This window comes from Cetorhinus maximus, unplaced genomic scaffold, assembly GCF_964194155.1.
Source record: "Cetorhinus maximus unplaced genomic scaffold, sCetMax3.hap1.1 HAP1_SCAFFOLD_909, whole genome shotgun sequence".
Taxonomy (NCBI): Eukaryota; Metazoa; Chordata; class Chondrichthyes; order Lamniformes; family Cetorhinidae; genus Cetorhinus; species Cetorhinus maximus.
Window position 1 is genome coordinate 64,139 of NW_027596851.1, and position 26,946 is coordinate 91,084.

Here is a 26,946-nt window from a genome sequence, read left to right on the forward strand (position 1 = left end):
CAGGATTTTGTCCCAGCGACAGTGAAGGAACGGCGATATATTTCCAAGTCAGGATAGTGAGTGACTTGGAGGGGAACTTCCAGGTGATGGTGTTCCCATCTATCTGCTGCCCTTGTCCTTCTAGACGGCAGTGATTGTGAGCTTGGAAGGTACTGTCTAAGGAGCCTTGGTGAATTCCTGCAGTGTATCTTGTAGATGGTACGCAGTGGCGCTACTGTGTGTCGTGGTGGACGGAGTGAATGTTTGTGGATATGGTGCCAATCAAGCAGGATGCTTTGTCCTGGATGGTGTCAAGCTTCTCGAGTGTTTTGCAGCTTGCACTCATCCAGGCAAGTGGGGAGTATTCCATCACACTCCTGACTTGTGCCCTGTGGATGGTGAACAGGCTTTGAGGAGTCATGAGGTGAGTTACTCACTGCAGGATTCCTAGCCTCTAACCTGCTCTTGTAGCCACAGTATTTATATGGCTAGAACAGTTCAGTTTCTGGTCAATGGTAACCCCCCCCAGGATGTTGAAATTGGGGGATTCAGTGATGGTAATGCCATTGAACATCAAGGGGCGATGGTTAGACTCTCTCTCGTTGGAGATGGTCATTTCCTGGCACTTGTGTGGCACAAATGTTACTTGCCACTTGTCAACCCAAGCCTGGATATTGTTCAGGTCTTGCTGCATTTGGACATGGAGTGCTTCAGTATCTGAGGAGTCACGAATGGTGCTGAACATTGTGCAATCTTCAGCGAATATCCCCACTTCTGATCTTATGATGGAAGGAAGATCATTGATAAAGTAGCTGAACATGGTTGGGCTGAGGACACTACCCTGAGGAACTCCTGCAGTGATGTCCTGGAGCTGAGATGATTGACCTCCAACAACCTCAACCATCTTCCTTTATGCTAGGTATGACTCCAACCAGTGGAGAGTTTTCCCCTGATTCCCACTGACTCGAGTTTTGCTAGTGCTCCTTGATGCCACACTCGGTCAAATGTGGCCTTGATGTCAAGGGCAGTCACTCTCACCTCACCTCGGGAGTTCAGCTCTTTTGTCCATGTTTGAACCAAGGCTGTAATGAGGTCAGGAGCTGAGTGGTGTCAGTGAGCAGGTTATTGTTAAACAAGTGCCGCTTGATTGCACTTTTGATGACCCCTTTCATTACTTTACTGATGATGGAGAGTAGACTGATGGGGCGATAATTGGCCGGGTTGGCTTTGTCCTGCTTTTTGTGTACAGGCCATACCTGGGCAATTTTCCACATAGCCGGTTAGATGCCGGTGTTGTAGCTGTACTGGAAAAGCTTGGCTAGGGGTGCGGCAAGTTCTGGAGCACACGTCTTCAGTACTATTGCTGAAATATTGTCAGGGCCCATAGTCTTTGCAGTATCCAGTGCCTTCAGCCATTTCTTGATATCATATGGAGTGATTCAAATTGGCTGAAGACTGGCATCTGTGATGCTGGGGACCTCTGGAGGAGGCCGAGATGGACCATCCACTCGGCAGTTCTGGCTGACGGCCACAAGCTTATCTTTTGCACTGGTGTGACTGAGCTCCCCCATCATTGAGGATGGGATATTTGTGGAGCTGCTGCCTCCAGTGAGTTGTTTAATTGTCCCCCATCATTCTGGTTGTGGCAGGCCTGCAGAGCTTAGATCTGTTGGTTATGGGATCATTTAGCTATCACTTGCTGCTTGGCATGCAGGTAGTCCTGTGTTATAGCTTCACCAGGTCAACACCTCATTTTTAGGTCTGCCTGTTGCTGCTCCTGGCATGCCCTCCTGCACTCTTCATTGAATGATGTTCTTGATGGCAATGGTAGAGTGGGGGATATGTCAAGCAATGAGGTTATGGATTGTGGTTGAGTACAATTCTGTTGCTGCTGGTAGCCCACAGCCTCTCATGGATGCCCAGCTAGATCTGTTCGAAACCTATCCCATTTAGCACAGTGACAGTGCCACACAACATGATGGAGATGGGACGTCGACTGTGCAGTAGTCACTCCTACCGACACTGTCATGGACAGATGCATCTGCGGCAGGCAGGTTGGTGAGGATGAGATCAAGTATGTTTTTCCCTCTTGTTGGTTCCTTCACCACCTGCAGAAGACGCAGTCTAGCACCCATGTCCTTTAAGGCTTGGTCAGCCACACTTGGTAATGGAAATTGAATTCCCCCACCCAGAGTACATTCTGGCCCATGCCGCCCTCAGTGCTTCCTCCAAGTGGTGTTCAACTAAGCTAAGGGAGGGCGATGATTAGTGAATCAGATGGGTTTGATGGTCATCGTTAGACATTTTTATTGAATCCCGTATGCTGTGGCGGGATTCGAACCTGGGTCCCCGGAGCACTGACCTGGGTCTCCGGATTGTTAGTCCGACGACTATACCACTGCGCCATCGCCTCCCCTGCAACCATCCTGGTCAGGCCAAGAACATACTGGCCAAGGAAGTTCTCCTGTTCACATGTCAGAAATTCCTTCCCCTCTTTACCCTTTACTCCAGCATTATCCCAGTTGATATTTGGGTAATTGAAGCTCCCTAGTATCACTACACGATAGTTCATGTATATCTCTGTGATTTCCCTGCAGATTTAATCCTCTATCTCTCTCTCTTTTTGGGCGCCTTCAGAATAGCCCCAGTAGCGTGATCTGTACCCTTGTTGCTTCTCAACTTGAATCAAATCGGTTCTGCCCTTGCCCTGTGAAGGATATCCTTTCTTTCTAATTCTACAATGTCTTCCATAATCAGTACTGCTACTCCACCTCCCTTGTTTTCCTTCCCTGTCTTTCCTGAGCATTTTATATCCATGTATATTGAGTGCCCAGTCCTCAGCATTTTTGAGCCATGTTTCTCTTGTTGCCACCACATCATATTCCTACACGGCTGTTTGTGCTTGTAGCTCACCAACCTTATTCACCAAAATATCTAAACTTTGTGCATTTACATACATGCATCGCAAACCTGTCTTTGTATTCCTGCTTCATCGTGCTCTCCTAATAGGGAAATACCCCATTCTCTGGTACAGTCCAACACTCCATTTATGCACCTTATTCATCTTTTCTGTTTCTATACGCTGGTGCCCATCCACCTGCCAATTTAGTTTAAATCCTCCCCAACCACACGAGTGAACTTCCCATCAGGGCAATGGTCCCAGTCCTGTTGAGGTGCACCTGTCCCTTTTTGACTAGGTTCCTCCTGCCCCAGTACCGGTCCCAATGTCCCAAGCCGTCCCTCCTGCACCATGCTTCAAGCCACGTACTGATCCTCCCTATCTTCCTATCTCTACTGTCACCAGCGCCTGGCACTGGGAGCAATCCAGAGATTAATTCTGTGATGGTACCCTCAGGGTCATACTTTCCAACATCTTCCCTAGCTTCTGAAAATCTGACCATAGAACCTCAATATCTGCCCCCTCTACTTGGTGACACTGATATGTGCCACAACTTGTGACTCCCTCCCTTCCCTTTGCAGAGTGTTCTGTCTCCTCTCTGTGATGTACTTTTCCCTGGCACCAGGGAGACGGCACAGCATGTGGAACTCATGATGACGAAACCTGGTCTGTCCCCCTAACTATAGAATCTCCTATGACAACTGCATTTCTACACTTTGCTGTCCCTTGCCCTCTGGTGCCATGATCTGACTGCACCTCTTTAAGGTATCGTCACTCCCAGCAGTCTCCAATCCCAAGTCCCAGTTTGAGAGCGGCGCACACCCCGAAGTCTCCACTTCCTGCCTCTTCCTGATGGCCGCCCGTCTCCAGTCCTGATCTCTCACTGCCTGTGTCGTGATCACCTCCTGGAACGTATGATCCTGGGAATTCTCATCCTCCCTCATGCTCCACAGTGACTGCAGCCCCTCAAGCTTGGAAAACCTGGGCTCGAGCTCAAGCAGCTGGAACTCCTCCTCCACCCGTGGCCCCCCCAAGAATCATGTCCTGAAGTTCCCACACCGCGCAGGGATTGTAAGCAGCAGCTCTCAGCTGCCCATCCATGACTGAAGAAAAAATCCTCGATTACCTCTTTTACAATCTATTGAGTAAAATGTTTAAGTCATTGACTTTAATGAATGCCTCTAGACCTGCTCTGTGCCAATGCTTGGATTATTATTGTGATTGTTGCACGCACCCCGATTGAAATTGGTCGTTTCCTGACTCCGAGTTTAAGGAAGTGCCTTGCTGTCCTGTGACGTCACTCCCCGCTGCTTTGTGGAATGCACCATGGCAGGTCCACACTCCCCCTTCGCTCAGTCTCTCGCGCACGTGGCCCCCTTGGCCGGGTCCACTTTGGTTAAACGAGCATTGGCTGCAGAAGCCAGCAGGATCACATGGTTACCCAATGGGGAGAGTAATCACTCAGCACCCAATCCTGGCAGGATTTAACACGTGGTCAGGTTGTTTTGAATTTTATCTAAAACAGGAAGGGGATGAAAGTTGAAGGTAGGCGTGTTGCGTGTACAGATCACTTTTTTGGGGGTAGGATTGCAGAGAGAGGCTTTAGATTTCTTACACCATGTAGGGTAACAGAACGCTTAATCTGGAGTTTTCTGTAGTGCACAGAGGGAGTTGCTTAAACTGTGATACCTGAATATGAATGAAACTAATTAAGACACTGAATTAAATGTTCAGAAGTGAACAGTGCAGCTAATGGAGTGCAGCCTGTTCTCTTGCCCTCTTGTACTTGTCTAATCAAAGTGAGTGCTTGATGGAGCTTTACGTCTTATTGGCCATGTGCCATAGTTGGCATCTGGATATTTCTGCTTCCTTTCAGTTTACCAGTGCAGAATAAAAGGCTTTAAATTGCTACGTTGTGGTGTAGCATGTCTGGGAGCAGTTACAGAACATTGTGACCTATTAGGCGTCTCTGTAATTAGCAATGCATGAAACTCTTCAGATTTTCACCACTAGCCTGAATCTGAAGTGATGTGCTGTGGAAATGCACTACAAAATGGATCATGTTCACAGGGACGCGATGTACAAGCCTCTAGATGAGGGGGGAAAAACGTGCCCAACATAACCCTTACTTACCTGGCAGGGGAGAGACCATGATCGTGGTTCTGCCAGGGCAAGGTCGTGAAGCAAATGCTATAACCAATCGAACCCCATACCATGGGGTATCAAACACCGTCTGAGTCACGGTGAAGGACAGCGAAGGAGGAGCACCTATGAATCGGGCCTTCTTCGCCAGGAGGATCCTGTTGAAGGCGTGTGGATTTGAAGCTGCGGAGATCTACTCCCTGCAGCACTTCCCCAGCGCTGGATATTTCGACGTGAGCTTCAGGAATGTTGCTGCCTGCGTCAAGTTCCTGAAGGTGTTTGAGGAGAAGAGAGACCAGCCGGAGATGAAGATCCTGACGGTGGAGCCGCTCTTTGCTCTGCCGTTGCAACGGGACCGTGTGGTGACGGTGCATCTCTACAACCCCCACGTCCCTGTCATCGACGTGCTCACCTTCCTCACCAGGTACTTCGACAAGGTGGGGAGCTGCACCGAGGTTAGAGACGATTTGGGGATCTGGACAGGCAAACGCCAGTTTAAGGTCACGCTCAAGACCGATGGTCAGGGAGCCACCTTCCACCCTCCTTCCAGATTTGCTATCGGGGGAAGCCGTGGTTACCTTGTCTACGCTGGGCAACCCAAACTTTGTTGCTCATGTGGCAAGTCTGCTCATGCAGCGGCCAACTGCAGCGCCTCCCTCTGCAAGAACTGCAAACAGGAAGGGCACCAGACAAAGGACTGCAAACAGACTAAATGCTGCAACCTGTGTGGCGAGGCAGCTCAACTCTACAGGACCTGCCCCAAATGCTGCCTCACTTATGCACGGGCAGCCAAAGCCAACGAGGGGGAAGCAGGGAAATGCTTCATGTCACTACTACCAAGGACACTTGCAACACTCCAACCACCATGGCCCCCAGTGAGAACAACGGGACAAAGGAGGACACAGAGAGAGACAAGGTGGAGGAAAAGATTGAGGCAACAGACAGCCGATCAACAGCACTGCCCCCTGAACCTCCCACTCCTCAGGAGAGCAAATCAATGGAGGAGGAGGAAGCAGTGGAAAATCAGCAGGGGGAAGTAGCAGCTGGTCGGGAGGAAACGACTCTCGTTCCTCCGGCCTGGGTATTCTGCTGCGGGGAGGCAACTTCACCGTCTCCGAGGTTAAGGAGGTGGTGGGCGGGCGCCTCCTCGTAGCAGACGTCATGTACAAGAATGCTCCACTCCGGTTAATTAACGTGTACACCCCGGCACAAAAGGCCGAGCGGCTGGAGGTTTTTCAGCAAGTCCCACTGCTGCTGGCGACCTCCAGGCCGGTCATTCTGGGCGGTGACTTCAACTGCATCATCGATGCGGCTGGACGATCCAGCAGGGCCGACAGCAGATTGGACGCTACGTCCAGATCCCTGATGGAAACAGTTAAGGATGCCAAGCTGCACAACGTCTTCAGCAACCCTGCAGACGGAGCGCAGCGTAGGTACACCTGGTCGCGGCCAGACGGGTCCATCCGTTCCAGGATATATTTGCTGTTTGTGTCCCGAGCGTTCGCAGTCAGATCCACCGATGTCAAGCCAGTGTTCTTCTCTGACCACTGCCTCCTACTGGCTGACTGTCACTTAAAGGAAGACCAGAGGGTGGGCAGGGGGGCATGGAAGCTAAACGTGCAACTGCTGACCCCAGAGAACATTGAGGAGCTCAAGAGGGTTTTCAAAGGTTGGAGAACCGTGAAACCCCTCTTTGAGTCCCTGACACACTGGTGGGAAGTGATCAAGGGAAACATCAAGAGGTTTTTCATCCTCAAAGGCACCCAGAAAGCTAGAAAGGAACAGAGGGAAATGTCTCGACTCCAGAAAAAGATGCAGAATCTGCTCCGGCTGCAGTCGATGGGGGTCGATGTCAAGGAGGAACTCCAAGAGGTGAAGAGCCAGCAAGCCTCGCTCTTTGCCTCGGAGGCCTCCAAGATCATCTTCCGTTCCAGAGTCCGCTCCGTGGAGCAGGATGAGACGTGCTCACGTTTCTTCTTCCAAAAGGTACACAGAGAGAGCTCTGTGATCAGCAGCCTGAAGGAAGAAGACGGCTCAGTAAAGTCATCACAGTCCGACATTTTGAGGATCAGCAAATCCTTTTATGCCAGATTGTATGACGTGAAGCCCACAGACAGCACGGCCTCCCAGTCCTTCCTGTCCTCTATCACGGAGGTCTTGGATCAGGAGAAGGCCTTTGACAGAATATCGCACACCTACATGGTGGATGTGCTCTCCAAACTGTAGTTTGGGGAGGGAATTTGAAATTGGATCCAACTGCTCTACACTAACATCAGTAGCGCAGTCTCAATCAATGGGTGGGAAACAGATCGTTTTCCGATTAAATCTGGAGTCAGGCAGGGCTGTCCTCTCTCCCCTGTCCTGTTTGTGTGTTGCATAGAACCCTTTGCCGAGTCCATCAGGAAGGATCCGGGCATAAGAGGAGTGATGATCCCAGGCAGTGGAGGCACTCAGATCAAAGCCTCCCTGTACATGGACGATGTCGCCGTCTTCTGCTCGGATCCGCTGTCGGTGCGCAGACTGATCCACATCTGCGACCAGTTCGAACTGGCCTCGGAAGCCAAGGTAAATCGTGGGAAGAGCGTGGCCATGTTCTTTGGGAACTGGGCTGACCGATCCTTTGTCCCCTACACCGTCAGGGCTGACAGCTTGAAGGTGCTGGGGATATGGTTCGGAGGGACCGGGGCATGCGTTAGAAACTGGAAGGTACGAGTGTCTATGGTGAAATGAAAACTGGGCATGTGGGAGCGACGCTCCCTCTCCATTGCGGGTAAGGACCTGGTCATCAGGTGTGAGGCACTCTCGCTGTTGCTGTACGTGGCACAGGTCTGGCCCATTCCAGACACCTGCACGATGGCGATCACCCGAGCCACCTTTAACTTTATCTGGAGGTCGAAAATGGATCGTGTCTGCAAGGACGCGATGTACAAGCCTCTAGATAAAGGGGGAAAAAACGTGCCTAACATCGCCCTCATACTGATGGCCAACTTTGTGTGTGGCTGCATCAAGCGGTGCGTAGACCGTCAGTACGCAAACACCAAGTGTCACTACGTGCTGAGGTTCTACCTGTCCCCGGTGTTGCGAAGGATGGGTCTGGCCACGCTGCCGCGGAACGCTCCAAGTAGTTGGACCGTGCCGTACCACCTGTCCCTGGTGGAAAAATTTATGCAGAGAAACACCTATGACCACAAATCCATCAGGCAGTGGTCGGCACGTAACGTCTTAGAGGCCCTGCGGGAAAAGGAGAGGGTGGACCCTGTGGGATGGTTTCCCGAGCAGACTGTTATTTGGCAGAATGCCTCAACGCCAGAACTTTCCAACAAGCACCAAGACGTGACTTGGCTGGTGGTGAGAAAGGCCCTCCCCGTCAGATCCTTCCTACACGCCAGGAGTCTCACCCACTCTGCACATTGCCCTCGAGGTGGCTGTGGTGGGGAAGAGACCGTTGTTCACCTCCTTGTAGATTGTGCCTTTGCAAAGAAGGTCTGGAGAGAGATGCAGTGGTTGCTGTCGAGGTTCGTCCTGAGCAGTTCTGTGACACAGGACTCTGTGCTCTACGGGCTGTTCCCAGGGACACACACCGAGACAAACATCAACTGCAGCTGGAGGATCATCAACTCGGTGAAAGACGCTCTTTGGTCTGCCCGAAACTTGTTGGTCTTCCAGCGCAAAGAGTTGTCCCCGACCGAGTGTTGCAGACTGGCACATTCCAAAGTCCAGGACTACGTGCTGAGGGACGCACTAAAGCTTGGGGCAGCTGCCGCAAAGGCGCAATGGGGAAGGGTCACTGTCTAAGACCTTTCTGCCAGGGCACCGAGGGACTGGGAAATGTTTAAATCCCCTCGGGCTGTACAGCTCAAATGAATGTCTGCAAATGATTGTAATATTCATTGTTTGTACTTATGCACCTGGTGATACATGTTGTAAAAGCTGAATCTGATTGTACCTTTGTGATGGTGATTTTGAAGTGGTTTGAAATGTTGTTCCAGATATTTTATGAATAAAGTATATTTTTCCAAAAAATAGTCAGTCCGACATTACAGGGACTGTTCAGCTGCACAGTGTAGATTAACCAGCCAGTCCGACATTACAGGGAATGTTCAGCTGCACAGTGTACATTAACCAGCCAGTCCGACATTACAGGAAATGTTCAGCTGCACAGTGTACATTAACCAGCCAGTCTGACATTACAGGGAATGTTCAGCTGCACAGTATACATTAACCAGCCAGTCTGACATTACAGGGACTGTTCAGCTGCACAGTGTACATTAACCAGCCAGTCTGACATTACAGGGACTGTTCAGCTGCACAGTGTCCATTAACCAGCCAGTCTGACATTACAGGGACTGTTCAGCTGCACAGTGTACATTAACCAGCCAGTCCGACATTACTGGGAATGTTCAGCTGCACAGTGTACATTAACCAGCCAGTCCGACATTCCAGGGAATGTTCAGCTTGTTACAAAGAACATGCTCCAGTTCCACATCATCAAAGACAAACTGTGCACTATATGATTGTGCTGTTGGGCTGGAGCAGTTTCAGTGAATTCTGAAGACTGCTAGCTATAAAGACGCTAACATTTATTTTCACATATTCACAGATTAAGGAGAACATTCTTACAAGCTTCTGACCATACTTGCTTTCCTTTCACTTCAGATTGTCCCAGAATCTCACATCACATGAGAAAGTCACTTCCTTCTCTGACATCACAGACTATTACAGTTAACCCTTTATGGGACTGAGTCTAACATACTCCATTGTACCACATTCACTCCAAGATGCAAAGACTGAGGACACCTGAAAAGATGGACAAGACTCCTGAATAAAAGGAATAGGGGCAGAGTGTAATATTAATACAAGCTCCCTGCTTATAGCAGCCATTTGGGATGATGATCCCTCAAATGAAACTACTACGAGGTTAAGAAGCACACAATATAAGGCCAGTGGAAATCACTGGACATTGTTGCACTTTGGGTGGGATTTATACCTTTTCTTTCAAGTCAGCGACGCCCCCCTGCAAATCGCCCACCTTCTGAGACACCTCCTTCTTTGCATGTAGTTCAGATTGGAAAGAGCTGGGCAGTTCCAGTTCTTGTTGCTGTGTAAAAATCATTTAAACTAAAAGTCACGAAATAGCTAACCCCAGAATTTCTTTGTGCTTCTTGTCTTGAAATGTATTCGCTGGAACATTTTCTCCAGAACAATCTTATGAGAGTGAGAGATTTGAAATTACAAAACAAATTCTTTCACCAATGACACACCATAAACCTCACTACTCAGTGAAATCAAACGGAGGGAGCTCGGGCTGTGACTTGGTTGGAGTTCCCGAGTCTTGGTGAATATACAATTTAGAATTTCGAAACAATCTGGAGACAAAGTTAATGAGGCAACTTTTAAACGAGGCTAAAATTGAATTTTCAGGTTCCCAAAACTTCTTCCTGAAGCTTCGTCCTGATCTGGTTCAGTTCTTCAGTCGTTCTGGTGATCGCTGTCTTCAGCCTTTGGTTTTCCTCACTTACCTGATCCAGTCGTTCCTGCAGATGAACACATTTCATTATTAAAAGTAACTGTGGATACACAACAGGAAACAGAGCTCTGCTTCAGGTAGGTGCATAATTCCAAGCAGTCAGGCCCGGCAGTCAGAGAGGCTGATGGGTGAAAACCAGAAACACGAGTCCTGGCAGGAACCAAACAGGCTGTCTTTAATTTAACCGAGGACGGTTTGGAGAAAGTTCTCACACATCCAGGTTCTGATGTCAGTAATTGTTGCTGTCACACTAGCTGTTCTCTGTGACTTTGATGAATGGGGTCCCGGTGCTGTGAGAGACAGGGCGGGAGATTAGAGGGTTTCAAATAAGGATCAGTGGGAGGGGTGACAGCATAGGTGAGAGACAGCAATATCTTCCAAGATTGGAGAAAAATCTGGAGATTGGGCAGCAGCTGCAGAGAGAGTGTGAACGGGTTAAGTGTGCATTTCTTAAGGAGTGAGTGTCAATGGCAGTCTGGACAATGATCAAATGGCAAATCCTAGTCACGATGACAAGTGGCTTGTTCTCAAGGTTTCTGTGAATGCTGCTCCGGAACTAATACCTAGTGGAAGAATTTGAGGAGTGAAAGAGAGTGGACGGTCTATACACTGGATCTTGACCTCCGATCCCACTGAGTGACCACCTCCTCCTGACACTGTGACCCTTGCCTCCTCAGTTCACCCTTCACCTCCCTCTCACCTTCTTCTTCACAGCCGCCAGTTGGGTTTGTTTTTTGTGCCAACCTTGGTGTTCGGTCCAAGTTCCACCGATCTGGTAACTGGTGCCTTTTCTCTGTTACCGTCTCCAGCAGCTGAATCTTTCTGTTGTTTCTTAGCAACCGGAACTGGAGACAGGACTTGGGTCTGGTTTGAGTGGGACGCCTCGGGATGTATAAAAGTTTCTTTGTCTCTGTGGTGTACAATTTCCCTGACTTCTTCCATTGTTCGTCCAATGAGGCAGGATAGGATATTTGGTGCACCATACTGAGCCGGTAGTGTAGACATTGTTCATCATCATCATTTACAACACTATTCCTGATGTTCATATGCTGTCTAGCTTTCTTTTCCATTGCTGACTTATGAACATACGAAATAGGAGCAGATGTAGGCCATTCGGCCCCTCGAGTCTGCTCTGCCGTTCAATAACAGTAGGGCTGATCTGTTTGTGTTTCGACTTCTACGTTCCCACCTACCGCCGATAACCTTTGATTCTGTTGCCTGACAAGAATCTTTCTTAAAAATATTCAATGACCCCACTTCCACCACTTTCTGACGCAGAGTTCCAAAGTCGCACAACTCTCATCTCTGTCTGATAAGGGTGACCCCTCATTTTAAAACAGTTGCCGCTAGTTCTGACTCACCCACTAGAGGAAACATGCTTTCTAATTCCATCTTGTCAAGACCATTCAGGATCTTATAGACTTCAATCAGGTCACCCCTCACTCCTCTAAACTCCAGTGGAAACAAGCCCAGCCTGTCCAACCTATCCTCATAAGACAATCTGCTCATTCCAGGTATCAATCTAGTAAACCTCCTCTGAAACACCTCCAACATACTTAATTCTTCCTTAAATAAGGAGACCAAAACTGCACACAGTATTCGAGATGTGGTCTCACCAATGCCCTGTCCTGTATTTCAATTACAAATCCTTAAGCAAAGGGCTTGCTGCCGTCTCAAACAAAACTCTCTCCGCTACCAAGGCTCTGCTGTAATTTATTTATCTTCATGACATCATAACACGAGGACTGTATGACATCAGAAGAGTCCATTATTTCGAAATGATCCACATCAAAGCTACAGGAAAAACATTGAAACGTAGCAACATGAGTTTCACTATTCAATGAGATTATGGCTGATGTGAATCCTAACACTATTTACCTGCCTTGTCCCCATCTCCCTGAGTTCCCTGGTCCACCAAAGCTCCTTCAATCTCAGGTTTTAAATGATTAATTGAGCTTGTCTCTGTGATTGTATAGTGGGATCGAGTTCTACCCTTCTCCCACCCTTTGTGTGATGAAGTGTTTCCTAACTTCTCTCCTCAATGACCTGGCTCTGATTTTCAGGTTTTGTCTCTTTGTCCTGGGCCTGGATTTCCCCCACTATCCTGCCCCAAATCGAGTGGGATAGCTCAAACACAAACAGCTCGGGAGGAAGACTAGTGTAGGGAGAGATTGAGGCAATCCCAGCCTGTGAAGTCAAACATTTCCAAGTTTACATCAATAATTCCAACCTTTCAAAGCGCTAGATCGGAGATTACACTCTGGGAGCTTTCTGATATGGTGGCCAAGTGTGTCTGTATGATGTCATCACCCTCTGCCTAATTTAAAGGCCCATGGCAACAATTAACAGCAGCAGATTAATAGTGAAATGTCTGTGAACTGATCGTCCATCCGTGCTAAATGGATGCATGGGTCCATGTCAGGAGTTTGTGTGTTTAATTTGAGACAATTTCAGAAGAATAAAAATGCAAAGTTTTAAAGCAAACAAGTTGAGAGGGAATGTGAGAGGGAACTTATTTTGCATAATGTCCATTGTGTTTCTGATATGGAGTAAGAGAGAATTGTTTTTAATGAAGAGAGAAGATGTTGGAAATGCTCAGCGGGTGTGACAGCGGGTGTGTAGAGAGAAAGAGAGTTGCAGTTTCAGGCAGATAAGTTTTGATGAGGAGTGGGAAAAGTTTGAAATGTGATGGGCTTTAGGCGAGGGGAGGGTGATAAAATGAAGAAAAGGGAAGGTGTGTGATTGGGTGTAAGAGAGGAGAGATGAAACGCCCTGGTCAGGTTGCAGTGCCACGAAATGAGGAATGAGCAGGAGGGAGAATTCCAGCAGGTGGGGTTATATTTTCTTCTAAAAGAATGGCACAAAAACACAGCAAAATGGTGGCTGAAATAGCTCAGTTGGGACAGTGTTAGATTGAGGATCTGAAGCTCCCTGGTTCAATCCTATGTTTCAGCAGCTCTCATTCTGGGAGCTCTTTGCTGCTCTCACTCCACATATCCCCCGATTCCCTGAGATCCAAAATCTGTTCTTTCTCAGCGTTAACTATATTCAATGATGGAGCATCCACTCCCCCTCTGGGGTAGAGAATTCCACAGATTCACAACTCTCAGTGAAGAAATGTCTCCATATTTCAGTTGTAAATGATGGGCCCCTTATCCTGAGTCAGTGCCCCCATGTTTCAAGATTTCCCAGCCAGGGGAAACAACTGCTCAATATTTACCCTGTCAATCTTCCTCAGTATCTTATATGTTTCAATGCGGTCAGCTCACATTCTTCAAAACTTCAATGTTTATACCCTCAATCTGCCCAAACTTTTCTTATAAACAATCCCCTTCACCCCAGGGGTCAACCTGGTGAACCTTCTCTGAATTGGCTCCAATGTAAGTGTATTTGTCATTGAGTAAGGTGCCTAAATCTGTCCGCGGTGCAGTCGGAGTGGTCTCACCAAAGCCCTGTACAATTGTAACAAGACGTCCCTACTTTTACACTCTGTCCCCCTTGTAATGAAGCCCAGCATTCAACTTGCCTTCCTAATTCCTGCCTGGACTTGCATGCTAACTTTTGGAGTTTCATGTATGAGGGACACCCAGTTCCCTCTGTACTGCAGCATTCTGCAGTCTCTCTGCATTTCAATAATATTCTGCTATTCTGTTCTTCCTGCCAAAGTGGATAACCTCACGTTTTCCCACATTTTTATCCATCTCTGAAATATCGGCCGACTCCCTTAACCCATCGATATCCCTTTGCCGTGATTTTCCGGCCCCATGTGGCAGTGCCCATCACAGGGGATGGGGCAGGTCAGCCAAAGTTCCATTAACTTTTGGCGGGACCGGAAGATCCTGGTGACAGGTGGTGCTGGAAAATCCCGACCTGTGTGTCCTGGCAATTTGCTTTCCCACCTATCCTTGTATTGGATGCAAATTTGTCAATAATCTCGGTCCCTTCATCCAAGTTGCTCATATGGATTGTAAGTAGTTGAGATTCCAGCACGGGTCCCTGGGACACTCCTCTAGTGACCGTTAGCCAACTTGAAAATGAACTAATTCTGCTGACCACCCAGCATTCTCCATGGCACCGGAAAAGACAACGGCAAACTCAGCCTTGTCAACACTGCAAAGTCCTCCTAACTATCATCTGGGGGCTAGTGCCAAAAGCTGTCTCACAGACTAGTGAAGCAATGGAATCATACCTCACAGATCAGGTCCCAGAAACCACCGTCATCATCCCAGCAAAGGTGGCCGCACAGTGCTATACTGTCGGGAGGGAGTGTCGACTCTGGACCCCATGAAGTCTCATGGTATCAGGTCAAACAAGAAGGAAACCTCCTTCTGATTACCACGTACCGTCCTCCCTCAGCTGAAGAATTTGCGCTCCTCCATACCGAACACCAATTGACGGAAGCACTAAGGGTGACAAGGGCGCAGAATGTACTCTGGGTAGGGACTTCAGTGTCCATCACTAAGAGTGGCTCGGTTGCACAACTACTGACTGAGCTGGCTGAGTCCTAATTGACATAGCTTCTAGACTGGGTCTGGGGCAGGTGGTGAGGGAAAAAAAATGATTGACTGCATCCTCACCCACCTGCCTGTCGCAGATGCATCTGTCCATGACAGTATCGGTAGGAGTGACCATTGCACAGTCATTGTGGAGACCAAGTCCTGCCTTCACATTGAGGATACCCTCCATCGTGTTGTGTGGCGCTACCACTGTGCTAAATGGGATAGATTTCAAACAGATCTAACAAATCAAGACTGGGCTTCCATGAGGCGCTGTGAGCCATCAGAAGCTGCAGAATTGTACTCGAACACAACCTGTAACCTCATGGCCCTGCATATCCCCCACTCTACCATCATCACCAAGCCAGGCGATTGACCCTGGTTCAATGAAGAGTGCAGGAGGGCATGCCAGGAGCAGCACCAGGTATACCTAAAAATGAGGTGTCAACTTGGTAAATCTATAACACAGGACTATTTGCGTACCAACCAGCATCAGCAACAAGTGATAGACAGAGCTAAGCAATCCCACAACCAACGGATGAGATCTAAGCTCTGCAGTCCTGCCACATCTAGTTGTGAATGGTGGTGGACAATTAAACAACTCACTGGAGGAGGCAGCTCCATAAATATCCCCATCCTCAATGATGGGGGAGCCCAGCACATCAGTGCAAAAGATAAGGCTGAAGCATTTGCAACAACTTTCAGCCACAAGTGCTGAGTGGATGATCCACCTCAGCCTCCTCCGGAAGTCCCCAGCATCACAGATGCCCGTCTCCAGCCAATTCGATTCACTCCACGTGATATGATGAAACAGATGAAGACCCTGGATACTGCAAAGGCTATGGGCCCTGACAATATTTCAGCAATAGTACTGAAGACTTGTGCTCCTGAACTTGCCATGCCCCTAGCCAAGCTGTTCCAGTACAGCTCAACACTGGCATCTACCCGGCTATGTGGAAAATTGCCCGTGTATGTCCTGTACGCAAAAAGCAGGGCAATCCAACCCAGCCAATTACCGCCCCATCAGTCTACTCTCGATCATCAGTAAAGCAATGGAAGGAGTCATCAACAGTGCTATCAAGCAGCACTTGCTGAGCAATAACCTGCTCATTGATGCCCAGTATGGATTTCGCCAGGGACTCTCAGCTCCTGACTTCATTACATCTCCAGAACCTGTGGAATTTTGTAAGATGACAGCCCATGCATAAACTCTCTCTGCAGCCACTTCTTTTGGACCCTAGAATGCAGGCCATCAGGTCCAGGGGACTTGTCAGCTTTAAGTCCCATTAGTATTCCCATTACACTTTCTTTCGTGATAGTGGTTGTTTTAAGACCCTTGCTCCCTGTAGCCCCTTGACCTTCCACTATTATTGGGATGTTGTTCGTGTCGTCTACCATGAAAACAGATACAAAATATTTTATTCATTCATGAGGTTTGGGCATCACTGGCTCAGCCAACGTTTATGGCCCGTCCCTCATTGCCCTTGTGAAGGCGGTGGTGAGCTACCCTCTTGAACCACTGCAGTCCCTGTGGTGTAGGTACACCCACACTGCTGTTAGGGAGGGAGTTCCAAGATTTGGACCCAGCGATAGTGAAGGAACGGCGATATATTTCCAAGTCAGATGGTGAGTGGCTTAGCAGGGAACTTCCAGTTGGTTGTGATCCTATTTATCTGCTGCCCTTGTTCTTCGAGATCGGAGTGGTCGTGGATTTTGAAGGTGCTGTTCTAGGAGCCTTGGTGAGTTTCTGCAGAGCATCTTGTGCACTGTGTATTGGTGATGGAGGGAGCGAATGATTGTGCATGGGGTGCCAGTCAAGTGGGCTGCTTTGCCTTGGATGGTGTCAAGCTTCTCGAGTGTTGTTGGAGCTGTACTTGTCTAGTCAAGGGGAGATTATTCCATCACACTCCTGACTTGTAGATGGTGGACAGGCTTAATGGAATCAGGAGGTGAAATACTCACTGCAGGATTCATGGCTTCTGACCTGCCCTTGTAGCCACAGTATTTATGTGGCTCGCCCAGTTCAGTTTCAGGTCAATGGTAACCCACAGGATGTTGATAGTGGGGAATTCAGTGGCGGTAATGCCATTGAATTTCAAAGGGAGATGGTTAGATTCTCTCTGGTGGGAAGTGTTCATTGCCTGGTACTCATGTGGCACGAATGTTACTTGCCACTTGTCAGCCCAAGCCTGGATATTGCCCAGGTTTTGCTGCATTTGGACATGGGCTGCTTCAGTATCTGAGGAGTCCTGAATGATGCTGAATATTGTGCAATCATCAGTGAACATCCCCATTTTTGACCTTATGATGAAGGGAAGGTCTTTGATGAAGCAGCTGAAGATGGTTGGGGTTTGGACACCGCCCTGAGGACCAAGGCTGTGATGAGGTCAGGAGCTGAGTGGCCCTGGCAGAACCCAAACTGAGTGTTAGTGAGCAGCGACAGTGCTAACAAGCAGCACTTGTGACAACCCCTTCCATCACTTTGCTGATGATCGAGAGTCGACTGATGGGGCAGGAATTGACCGGGTTGGAATTGTCCTGCTTTTTGTGGACAGGTCACATATGGGCAATTTTCCACTTTGCTGGGTGATGCCAGTGTTGTAGCCGCACTGGAACAGCTTGAACAGGGGAACGGCAAGTTCTGGAGCACAAGCCTTCAGTACTATTGCTGGAATATTGTAAGGGCCAGTGCAGATGCAGATCCAGGGCTCTTCAGCCATTTCTTGATATCATGAGGAGTGAATCAACTCGGCTGAAGACTGGCATCTGATGCTGGAGACCTCAGGAGGAGGCTGAGATGGATCATCCACTCGGTCCTTCTGGCACCACTGATGACAGCAAACCTCAAACACTCCAATACAGTGATCCCCCTCTCCAGGGGGTGAACATCACCATGGAAGAGAGTGAGGCAGCCTGAGTAAACATCCACACCAGCCAGGCTCAGGAACAGGTCCACAAGGAGGCCCCAGATCTGCTCACATCCCCTCCCCCTCATGCCAGGCCTGCTCACACCCCCTCCCCCACACTGGGTGGCTATAGATACCAAGCCTGGGGTCTGAAGCACCCAGAAAAAAAATGAACAATTCCTGCTTCTCTCAACCTTCAGTAAACCCATCATTCAGGAGGCCTAGTTCTGTGCTTGGATAGACTAACACCAGTCATTAGGTCCATGGAGATATTTAACTAACAAGGAGAATGCATAGACCATTCAGCTCCCTGACACAAGGTAGAAGGAGTCTCTGCTTTATTGATCATTTGATCACTGTTTGACCTGAGTTTGCTTGTGTTTCCTGTACAGGAGCAAGGCCAGCAATGAACAAAGAAAAGAACAAAGAAAAGTACAGCACAGGAACAGGCCCTTCGGCCCTCCAAGCCTGCGTCGATCATATTGCCCGTCAACTAAAACATTTTGCACTTCCGGGGTCCGTATCCCTCTATTCACATCCTATTCATGTATTTGTCAAGCTGCCTCTAAAACACCACTATCGTACCTGCTTCCACCACCTCCTCTGGCAGCGAATTCCAGACGCTCACTACCCTGTGTAAAAAAACTTGCCCCGCACATCTCTATAGTTTTCTCCTCTCACCTTAAATCTATGTCCCCAAGTAATTGACTCTTCCACCCTGGGAAAAAGCTTCTGACTATCTACTCTGTCCATGCCACTCATAATTTTGTAAACTTCTATCAAGTCGCCCCTCAATCTCCGTCGCTCTAGTGAGAACAATCCGAGTTTCTCCAACCTCTCCTCATAGCTAATAACCTCCAGAATGAAGCAGAGATCAGGGAGACAGCTGTCACAGTCAGGGCCACGATCAGGACCACCTCAGACTCCACACCTACAAAGCAATGAGAAACCAATGGTTAGTGAAGGAAACACTGAGGGGGAAATGGAAACCAGTAGTCGGCCAACTCACCACCTGGAGACCTCTCCTGCATCCTTCGCTCAGCCTCATTCAGGGACTCTGTTGCCAGCTTGGTCACATCAGTATCCAGAATGAGCAGGGCTCCAAGTGAGGCCTCACCCACCCACTTCAATCCAGCTTCACTCTCTGCAACATCAAACATTCCAGTTAGAGAGGGGAAAGGGGGACGTCCAACATCTAGAGGATCAATGTCCCACCAGCTTCAGGTACAAGATCTCTCCTTCCTCTGGGACCAAACCACAACTCCCTTGTGGCACCACAGTTACCCACATGGCAACAGGCACAAATGTCAATGCTCGATTCCTCCAATGGGGTCCAGCTAAACAAGAGAAAGAGCCCATCAACCAGGTTGTGCATCACATCTCCACACAACACATCCCTGATGGAGAGAGAGGGAACTGACACATTCTGCACCTTCTGGAAAGTACAAGCTTTGTTCCTGGAATCCCTCTGATCCAATGGAGCAACTTTCAGGTGACAGGTGATGAAAATCTGAGGGACACATTCAACACACGTCATGATTCAGTGACTCCCTCCCAACATGGAGACTCCAATGATCAGCTTCCTCTTACCAAGGAACGGTCATCTCCAAGGAAACGGAACGCATCCAGGTCAAAGCGGAGCTTGTCCAGCTCCTGCTCGTCTCTTGGCAACACAAAAGTTGAAAAGGAGTCCTCAGCTTTGCTGTCCAGGAGGCAACTGAAGAAAGATTAAAAAGGGACAGGAAGTGAATCAAGTGAAGCCATTGAGATGGGACCAGCTGGAGAAAGCAGAGAGCTCCTTACCCATTGTGGTCAATGAAGCTGTATCTCGGGGTGGAGTCCTTGTCTGGGCTCAATGTAGCTACACAGCGGTCAATGTAGAGCTTCAGGGGCATGTGGTTGGTCATTGAAACAGAGGCCTCAATGTGAATGAGCTCACCCAGGTAGTAGACAGTCGAAGTGCGCTCTGTAAGCCAGTCACCTGAAGTACAAGAGGACAAGGGTTAGAGACAGTGGCTGTAACTCCCAGTGAGTGACTACAGGAAATCACTCCCCATCCAACCATCACATACCATGCATTAGGCGCAGAGAGAATGACAGATGCCCTTCTCCAGACTTGGTGGAGCTGAATGGGATCCAGGTGGGCTTGATGGGGTCACTGCTCACATTGCCCTTCCTGGAAAGGCAGGGGAGTCATTTTAGGACATCTTCAGAGACCACCAGCAGCTGTAGATCTTATTGACAAAGCGAATAAAGATTCTCACCTCAAATAACGACACTCAATGGGAACGACAGCTCCATTCGTTCTCACAAAGACAGATCCATGATACTCTGGGGTGTGGTTCAGGTGGGTGGTGTAGATGAGGAAATCTCCAATCATCTGAAAGAATCAGGTGAAGGAATGAAGAACTGATCTGAAATGAGAATGTTCTCCACAGGGGTTAACAATGAAGTCATCCCATCCCCTGAAAACAATTCTGAGGGGGATTGACAGGGTCAGTGTGAAGAGACTGCTACCCCATCACTGGAGAATTTACTATTAGGGGCTGTCAGTTCAGGTCAGGCGCCAGTCATTTAGGATTAACTTAACAGGGAATTTCTTCATTCAGCAAGGAAAGAATCTTGGGAATTCTATCCCAGTTTGAGGGTGTTCAGAGAATGCTGTGTTTTGAGGAAGTCTCCATTGTCTCCTGTAGCTTAACTAAGTCTTCATTAACTAGAATTATTTTCACAGGTACAGCTTGGTATTCCCACATCTGTGTTCAGCAGCAAATCGACCCTGGGTCTGGATCATGGGCCTTAAATTACTGTCGGCAGTAGCGTGCTCAGTCCCACATGTAACACTGCCAGAACATCCTGTAGGTCATGCACTTTGTGACTTCACTGCCCCAGAGAGCTGTGAATGCTCAGTTATTGAGTATATTTTAGACAGATGGATTTACTTTGGGGCATCAAAGAATATGTTGAGGGGAGAGGAACATGGAGGTTGTGTAGAAGATCAGCCATGATCTTAATGATTGGGGAACAGGCTCGAGGGGCCGTATGGCCTCATTTGGTTATTTGTTGCTTTGTAACCTCAGCCCTTATCGAAGGAGAGAGATCATGAGCACAAGATCATGGTCCATTAATTGGGAAGTCTCTCAACAAAAGGACAGCTTCAGTTAACAGTAAAAGGAGCCACAAGTGGACAATAACATGGAGCATGGAAATAGAACAGTTTGAAGCCAGGGCCCCATTTATTCCAATAGCAGGGAAACTGGGAAGTGTGGAGTTACTCTTTAGTCAAAGAGGACTTAATTCGTATTCCATTTTCTTCATTTAAGAGACAATCAAATTGGATTAAACTGGACTGAAACTGAAGTCTCCAGTTGAATTGATCTGAATGAGGGGAATAGAGATGAAATTCCTCTAAACAACAGAAGGAAAAGCTTAGAGGATCCAAAGAGAAGGTTCAAGACCAATGGGGCTGATGTCATAGGTTGGAAAGACTCAAGGACCAGTTAATGCAAAGTACAATACAGACTAGAAAGCTAATTTGTAGTTTTATAAAGCAGGAGACAGCTATCTCCTCAATATCATTGACATCTCACCCAGTGTTGGAATGAAGAGTGGGGAATAACCAACAGCCCAAACTTAGAGCAAGAGCTGAGGATTCCCATTACCTGCAACCTGCTGCCACACTCATGGAGTCCATAGTCAAAGAGGACAGTGTGGTTCTGAGAGTAGATCCTGGTTGGCCAACAACCTGCTGTCCACCAGGGTCAGGTCAGCAGCTTTGATCAGGTGCCAGGTTCCAAATAAATCCAGCTGGACCCTGAGCAGCAGCTTGTCCTCTCCACACTGCACCATCACAGTCTGCAGTGGAGACACACTTCCACCCTCAGACACACGGAAATGGGAACCAAAGGGAGGCCCAGGAGGAGAGACTGTCTGAGGCACAGGGGTGGCTTTGACTCTGGCCTAGAAACTGTTGCCAAGTATCAGAGCCACAAACAGCTCCAACTAACACCAGCCCTGGGAACAAAGCCCTCACTACAAAATCCCCCATGATACCAAACAACTCACCATCCCTTCAGCCACCGAGCAGCACCTTTTATACACACAAGCTGCACTCACCTGACACCAATGAGACCAGAAGCAGCAACGTTGAACCAATTAACCAGCCCCAACCTCTACAATCTCCACCAATGACAGAACTCATGGGTTTATTACCAGGAGGGCCGATTTTATTTGGAGCAATAGGAGTCACTCTGAGTTGCTCTGGTGTCACCTGACTGAATTCAGCCCCACAAGTTCTCATGTTGAAGGCACCATTAATCCAATCATCTCACGTGGTTTTGTTCATTGATCCATGAGGATGACTGGTGGGCACTGACCCAGGGAGCTTGGCGTGCAGACTGATAAATGGAGTGATGGGAAATGGAGACTCTCACACTGCTACAACAACAACAACAACTTGTAATAAATCCCAGGAAGTTTCGAAATGTAATAGGTTTTGAGCAAGTGGTCGGGGAGAGGTGTGGAAGAACAGAAGGGAAGGTGTGTGATAGGGAGGAGGGCAGGAGAGATTAAAGGATAAAAGGTTTCATGGAACAAAAGCCAAAGGCAGTGGTAATTGGGAAAGGAAAGAAACAGAAGATGTGTCCAGATGAGGTGTGAATGGCTGCATAGCAACCGTCTGAATGTAACATGAAGGAATAAAGAAAAAAACGAGACCCAATCAAACCAGCAAAAAAAACAAAATGAAAACAGAGGGTCTGATCTAAAAGTGTTAGCCTCAGTGCTGAGTCCAGAAGGCTGTCGAGTGTCCAGTCGAAAGATGACATGCTGTTCCTCGAGCTTGTGTTGAGCTTCATTGGAAAACTGTAGCAGGTCAAGGACAGAAAGGTCAGAGTGAGAGCAAGGTGGACAATTGAAATGACCAGCAACAGGAAGCTCAGGGTGATACTTGTGGACTGAACGGAGGTGTCCGCAAAGCAGTCACCCAGTCTGCATTTGAACTCCCCAATGTAGAGGAGACCACATCGGGAGCAGTGAATACCGTATACTAAATTGAAAGTAAAGGAAATCGGTGTCCGAAGCCTTTTCCACTTGAAAATCTGAACTTTTTCCTCATTTTGTTTTTAATGTCTGTGCTTATCCACAAAACCTCAGGAGATAAGGGTGATCGAGAAACATTTAACGTCAATTGATGAATCCTGACTAATAGAAAACCAAAGTTTAACCATCGTTCTGCTGCAATGCTTCCCCTGTCTGAGGAGGGACTGATAAAGATTAGGAACATTGGAACAAGAGGAGGTGGTTTTCCCTCCCACCATTCAGTTAGATCACAGCTGATTGGTCCCTCACCACCATTTACCCACCTTAGCTCCAGATCCCTTGAAATCATTCCTCACCAAAAATCCCTCAATCTCAGTCTTGTTATCTGCAGTTGTTCCAGCATCCACAGCCTTCTGGGGGTAAATTCCCGGTTTCTTTGTGTGAAAAGTTATTTCTTGATTTCTCTCCTAAATGACTGAGCTCAATATGTTCCCTCATTCTTCATTCCCCCAACAGAGAAAATAGTTTCTCTGTATCGACCTCTTCAATCCTTTTAACATTCTAAACACCTCAATCTGATCATTGCTCAATCTTCTAAACTCAATGGAATACAAGCCAGGCTTATACAAGCTCTCCTCATAATTTAACCCTCGAAGCACCGTTTTCATTCTGGTGAATCTACCCGGCACTTCCTGAGCTGGGTGCCCAGAACTGAATATAATATCCAGATGGGGTTTGACCAAGGTTCAATACAACTGAAGCAGAAATTCATTCCTTTTACAATCCAGCTTCCTTGAGGTAAGGGTCAACATTCCACTCATCGTTTTTTTATTGCTACCTTTACCTGACCACCAGCTTTTAATAATTTATGTCCTTGGAATCTCAAACCACTTTGTTCCTCTCCAGTTCCTGGTTTCTAACCATTTAGAACATTTTGGAATTTATTTTTTCAATTCCAAAATGGATGACCTCACACTAACATCACAATTACACAAGTTGTAAACACACATATCTATTGCAAAGAATGTTTGGGTCTGTTTTTGCACCCTCAGTGGGAATGTTAACAGAGTGAACGCGGTCCTTACCATTGGCACTGAAGACTGCATTCTGAAATCCAGCTCTCATTGACACCATCAGGAGCCAGGGTGTGCCCATGCATGTCCAGCAGTGGAAGGCTGTTTGCTTCTCCAGAACTTCAGATAAGGCTGTAATACACCAAGGGTTGTGGATTGAGCTGCTCCTTGCAGCATTTCTTGTTCATCAATGATCAGACTCAAAGATCAGATGGAGTTTATCAGGTGCACTTCAACCATGAGTGCTGTGTTGAAGGCAGTCATCCACACGCGACTGTTATACACTGACTAAAGACGATTCCCCACATGTCAAGATGCCGTGTATGTTCCAGGGAAGGATGTTTATGTAGTTTCTCCACTACACTTGAAGCCTTTGTCTTCTCGGTGGTAGAGGCTGTGGGTTCACAGGGAAGCCGAGGGGTTTGGCAGCACTGCATGTTGCAGATGTCACACACTCCTGACACTGGACACCGGTGCTGGATGGATCATGTGGAAGGTAGTTGGAGGAGTGGTGAAACAGTCTGTGCGGCATCACCCTGCTCAATGTGTAGTCACTGCAGTTCTGTTCACATATACAATCATATTTTACTGATGCACATTCCCAGAGAGGAGTCACAACTGCTCAAAGTGCATGTTGAGAAATTGGGTAAGTGCTTACCATACATGTCTGTTTGTGCAAATGGTGGACTTTAGAAGATAGTTATGTTTTAAACTTCCTCCTTTAATTCAAGATAAAATAGATTAATTTGGAGAGGGGGATGTGACCTCCTGTGAAATCTGCCTGGAGACCTCGCTACGTGACTTCAATGAAATCTTGGGCAGTGAGAAATATCTTGTTAAAACCAGGAAGGATTTGGGCTTTTAAAAAGAAGATTACGTTTTTGCTGAGAGATCCATGTAATGTATAAATGTGGTGTGGTGTTTTTGGCTCTGTTAAGATGTTAATGGAGAATACCTTTTCTCTAGTTTGGAGTATTAGTTTCCTACTAAGTACTGTTTAGTCTGGGTTGATTTTGGTGTTTTGTTACAGCAAAGGTTTTCAAACATGAAATCTTGTCATGTGATTCTTTGTGTTGTTTACTGGGAAGTTCATATCTTTTTTTAAAGTTACCAGTCTCTATGGGAATCATAACACTATCCAATAAAATTAACGTTTTACATTCTTTAAGTGAATAAAATTTTTCAGCATTGCATACAAGCCAACAATTGGAAACCGAGTTTACATTACAAAGCTCTGTCCAGCGGAGTTTTTACAGGTCACTTTGTACAAACTTGCTGCTTTGATTTTTTATTGGCTAGAGAGGGTCCTCCAGTCTCCTGAATTATACGGATATTTTTATATTGATTCATTCTAAAGTAGTGGAACTGCAGCTCATTGTTGTAAAGAGCCATCGCAGACACAATGGGCCAAATGACTTCCTCCTGTGCTGTTTGATCCTATCTTGCTCTGTGGTCTGACATTGTGATTCTGACCATTAAAGGTGACCTTTCAGTCTCCAGCTGTAGGTCAGTAATTGGCCTTTTGTCATTGTTAATCTGTACGGTCCTTCCCCAAACATCAGGCAAGGTCCACAACCAGAATCAGGAAGTCACCAATACAACTTTCAACTCCATTTAAAACAATTGTCAAAAGTGCCGGGGGGAAGATGGGGAGAAATTTTTTTTTTTCACAGGATGTTATGATGATTGTCTGAAAGGGGGATGGAAGAAGATTCAATATCACTTAATAATTCACTTTCAAATAGGACGTGGATATTTATTGAAAAAGGAAAAATTTGCAGGGCGACAGGGAAGGAGTGAGGGGATGGGATGAATTGGGTCCCTCTTTCAAAGAGCCTGAAAAGCTAAGTGGGCAGAATGGCCTCTTCCTGTGCTGGAAGATTCGATCAACATTTTATAATTAAAGACTTTACATTGCATACCATCCATTCGGCCATGTTATTGGGCCTGGTGTAGTGTGGGTGATGAGGTAATATGTCAACTCCCCACTTTTCAGACATCACCTTGAGTGGTTTTCCAGAATATTGGGCTCCGTTGTCCGAAACCACTTCTTACGGTGCCTCAAATAGGCTGAAGATTGAACTCAGTGGGCAGAATTTTACAGCCCTGTCATGGCCTGGGTGGGGCTGTAAAATGCCAGGAGCCTTTCAAAAGTCCCTTAGCTTTGGCGTGACTGTAAAATGCTGCCGGCATAAAATTCCACCCAATGCGTTGGCAGTGGCTGCGCTGGATGTATCATGGAACTGATGAATATTTGGCGAAATCATCACAACCAAGAAATCACCCCATGGATGCTGAAGAGATCGGTTAAAATTCTAATTATTGGATGTATCGCTGAAAAAGGAGACTTTTTTGTCTTGCTCTCGTCAGGTCAATTTGCAAGAATGGCAATGAAAGGGAAACAACAAATTTATACTGTATGAGGACAGAGTGTTTATTGCTGGTCAAGTGGACTCTGATTGGTTGAGGCATTGCCATGGAGAATGCACCAGTTGATGGTGATTGACATTTAACTGCCATGCACTGTTTGAAGTTTAAAATAGGGCCCAAGCCATTTGCTCATCATGCAAGCTTGATGCTTAAATAGGGCTCATCAAAGGCATCCTGCAGGATAATGGCTACCCTGATCAGATTATTTCGCACTGTATATCACGCAAACTCAAGAACGGGCCTAAGACTGTCTCCTTTGGCTGTGAAAAGTGCCCAATCTACCTCACACTACTCTAGAAGGGCAAGGTATCTCAAAATTTGAGCAGCAGGTGAAGCTAGTTGTTTCACACTGCTACAATGCAATAGCAACACGAGTGCTATTGGCCACTAACAAGATGCTGCCATCAAGCCAAAAAGACATTTTGCCTATCACACAAATGAGTAATGTGGTATA

The 26,946-nt window shown here is 47.4% G+C and overlaps 1 protein-coding gene across 1 annotated transcript in view; it reads left to right on the forward strand.

The window, feature by feature from the left end:
* Window positions 1-18,444, forward strand: part of LOC144675070 (EVI5-like protein) — a 37,969-nt gene extending 19,525 nt beyond the window's left edge. The window contains exon 6 of the mRNA XM_078536115.1: window positions 18,342-18,444. Coding sequence (XP_078392241.1) covers window positions 18,342-18,359 — 18 coding nt within the window. The 3' untranslated portion in view covers window positions 18,360-18,444. The remainder of the gene's footprint in view (window positions 1-18,341) is intronic.
* Window positions 18,445-26,946: the final 8,502 nt, after the last annotated feature.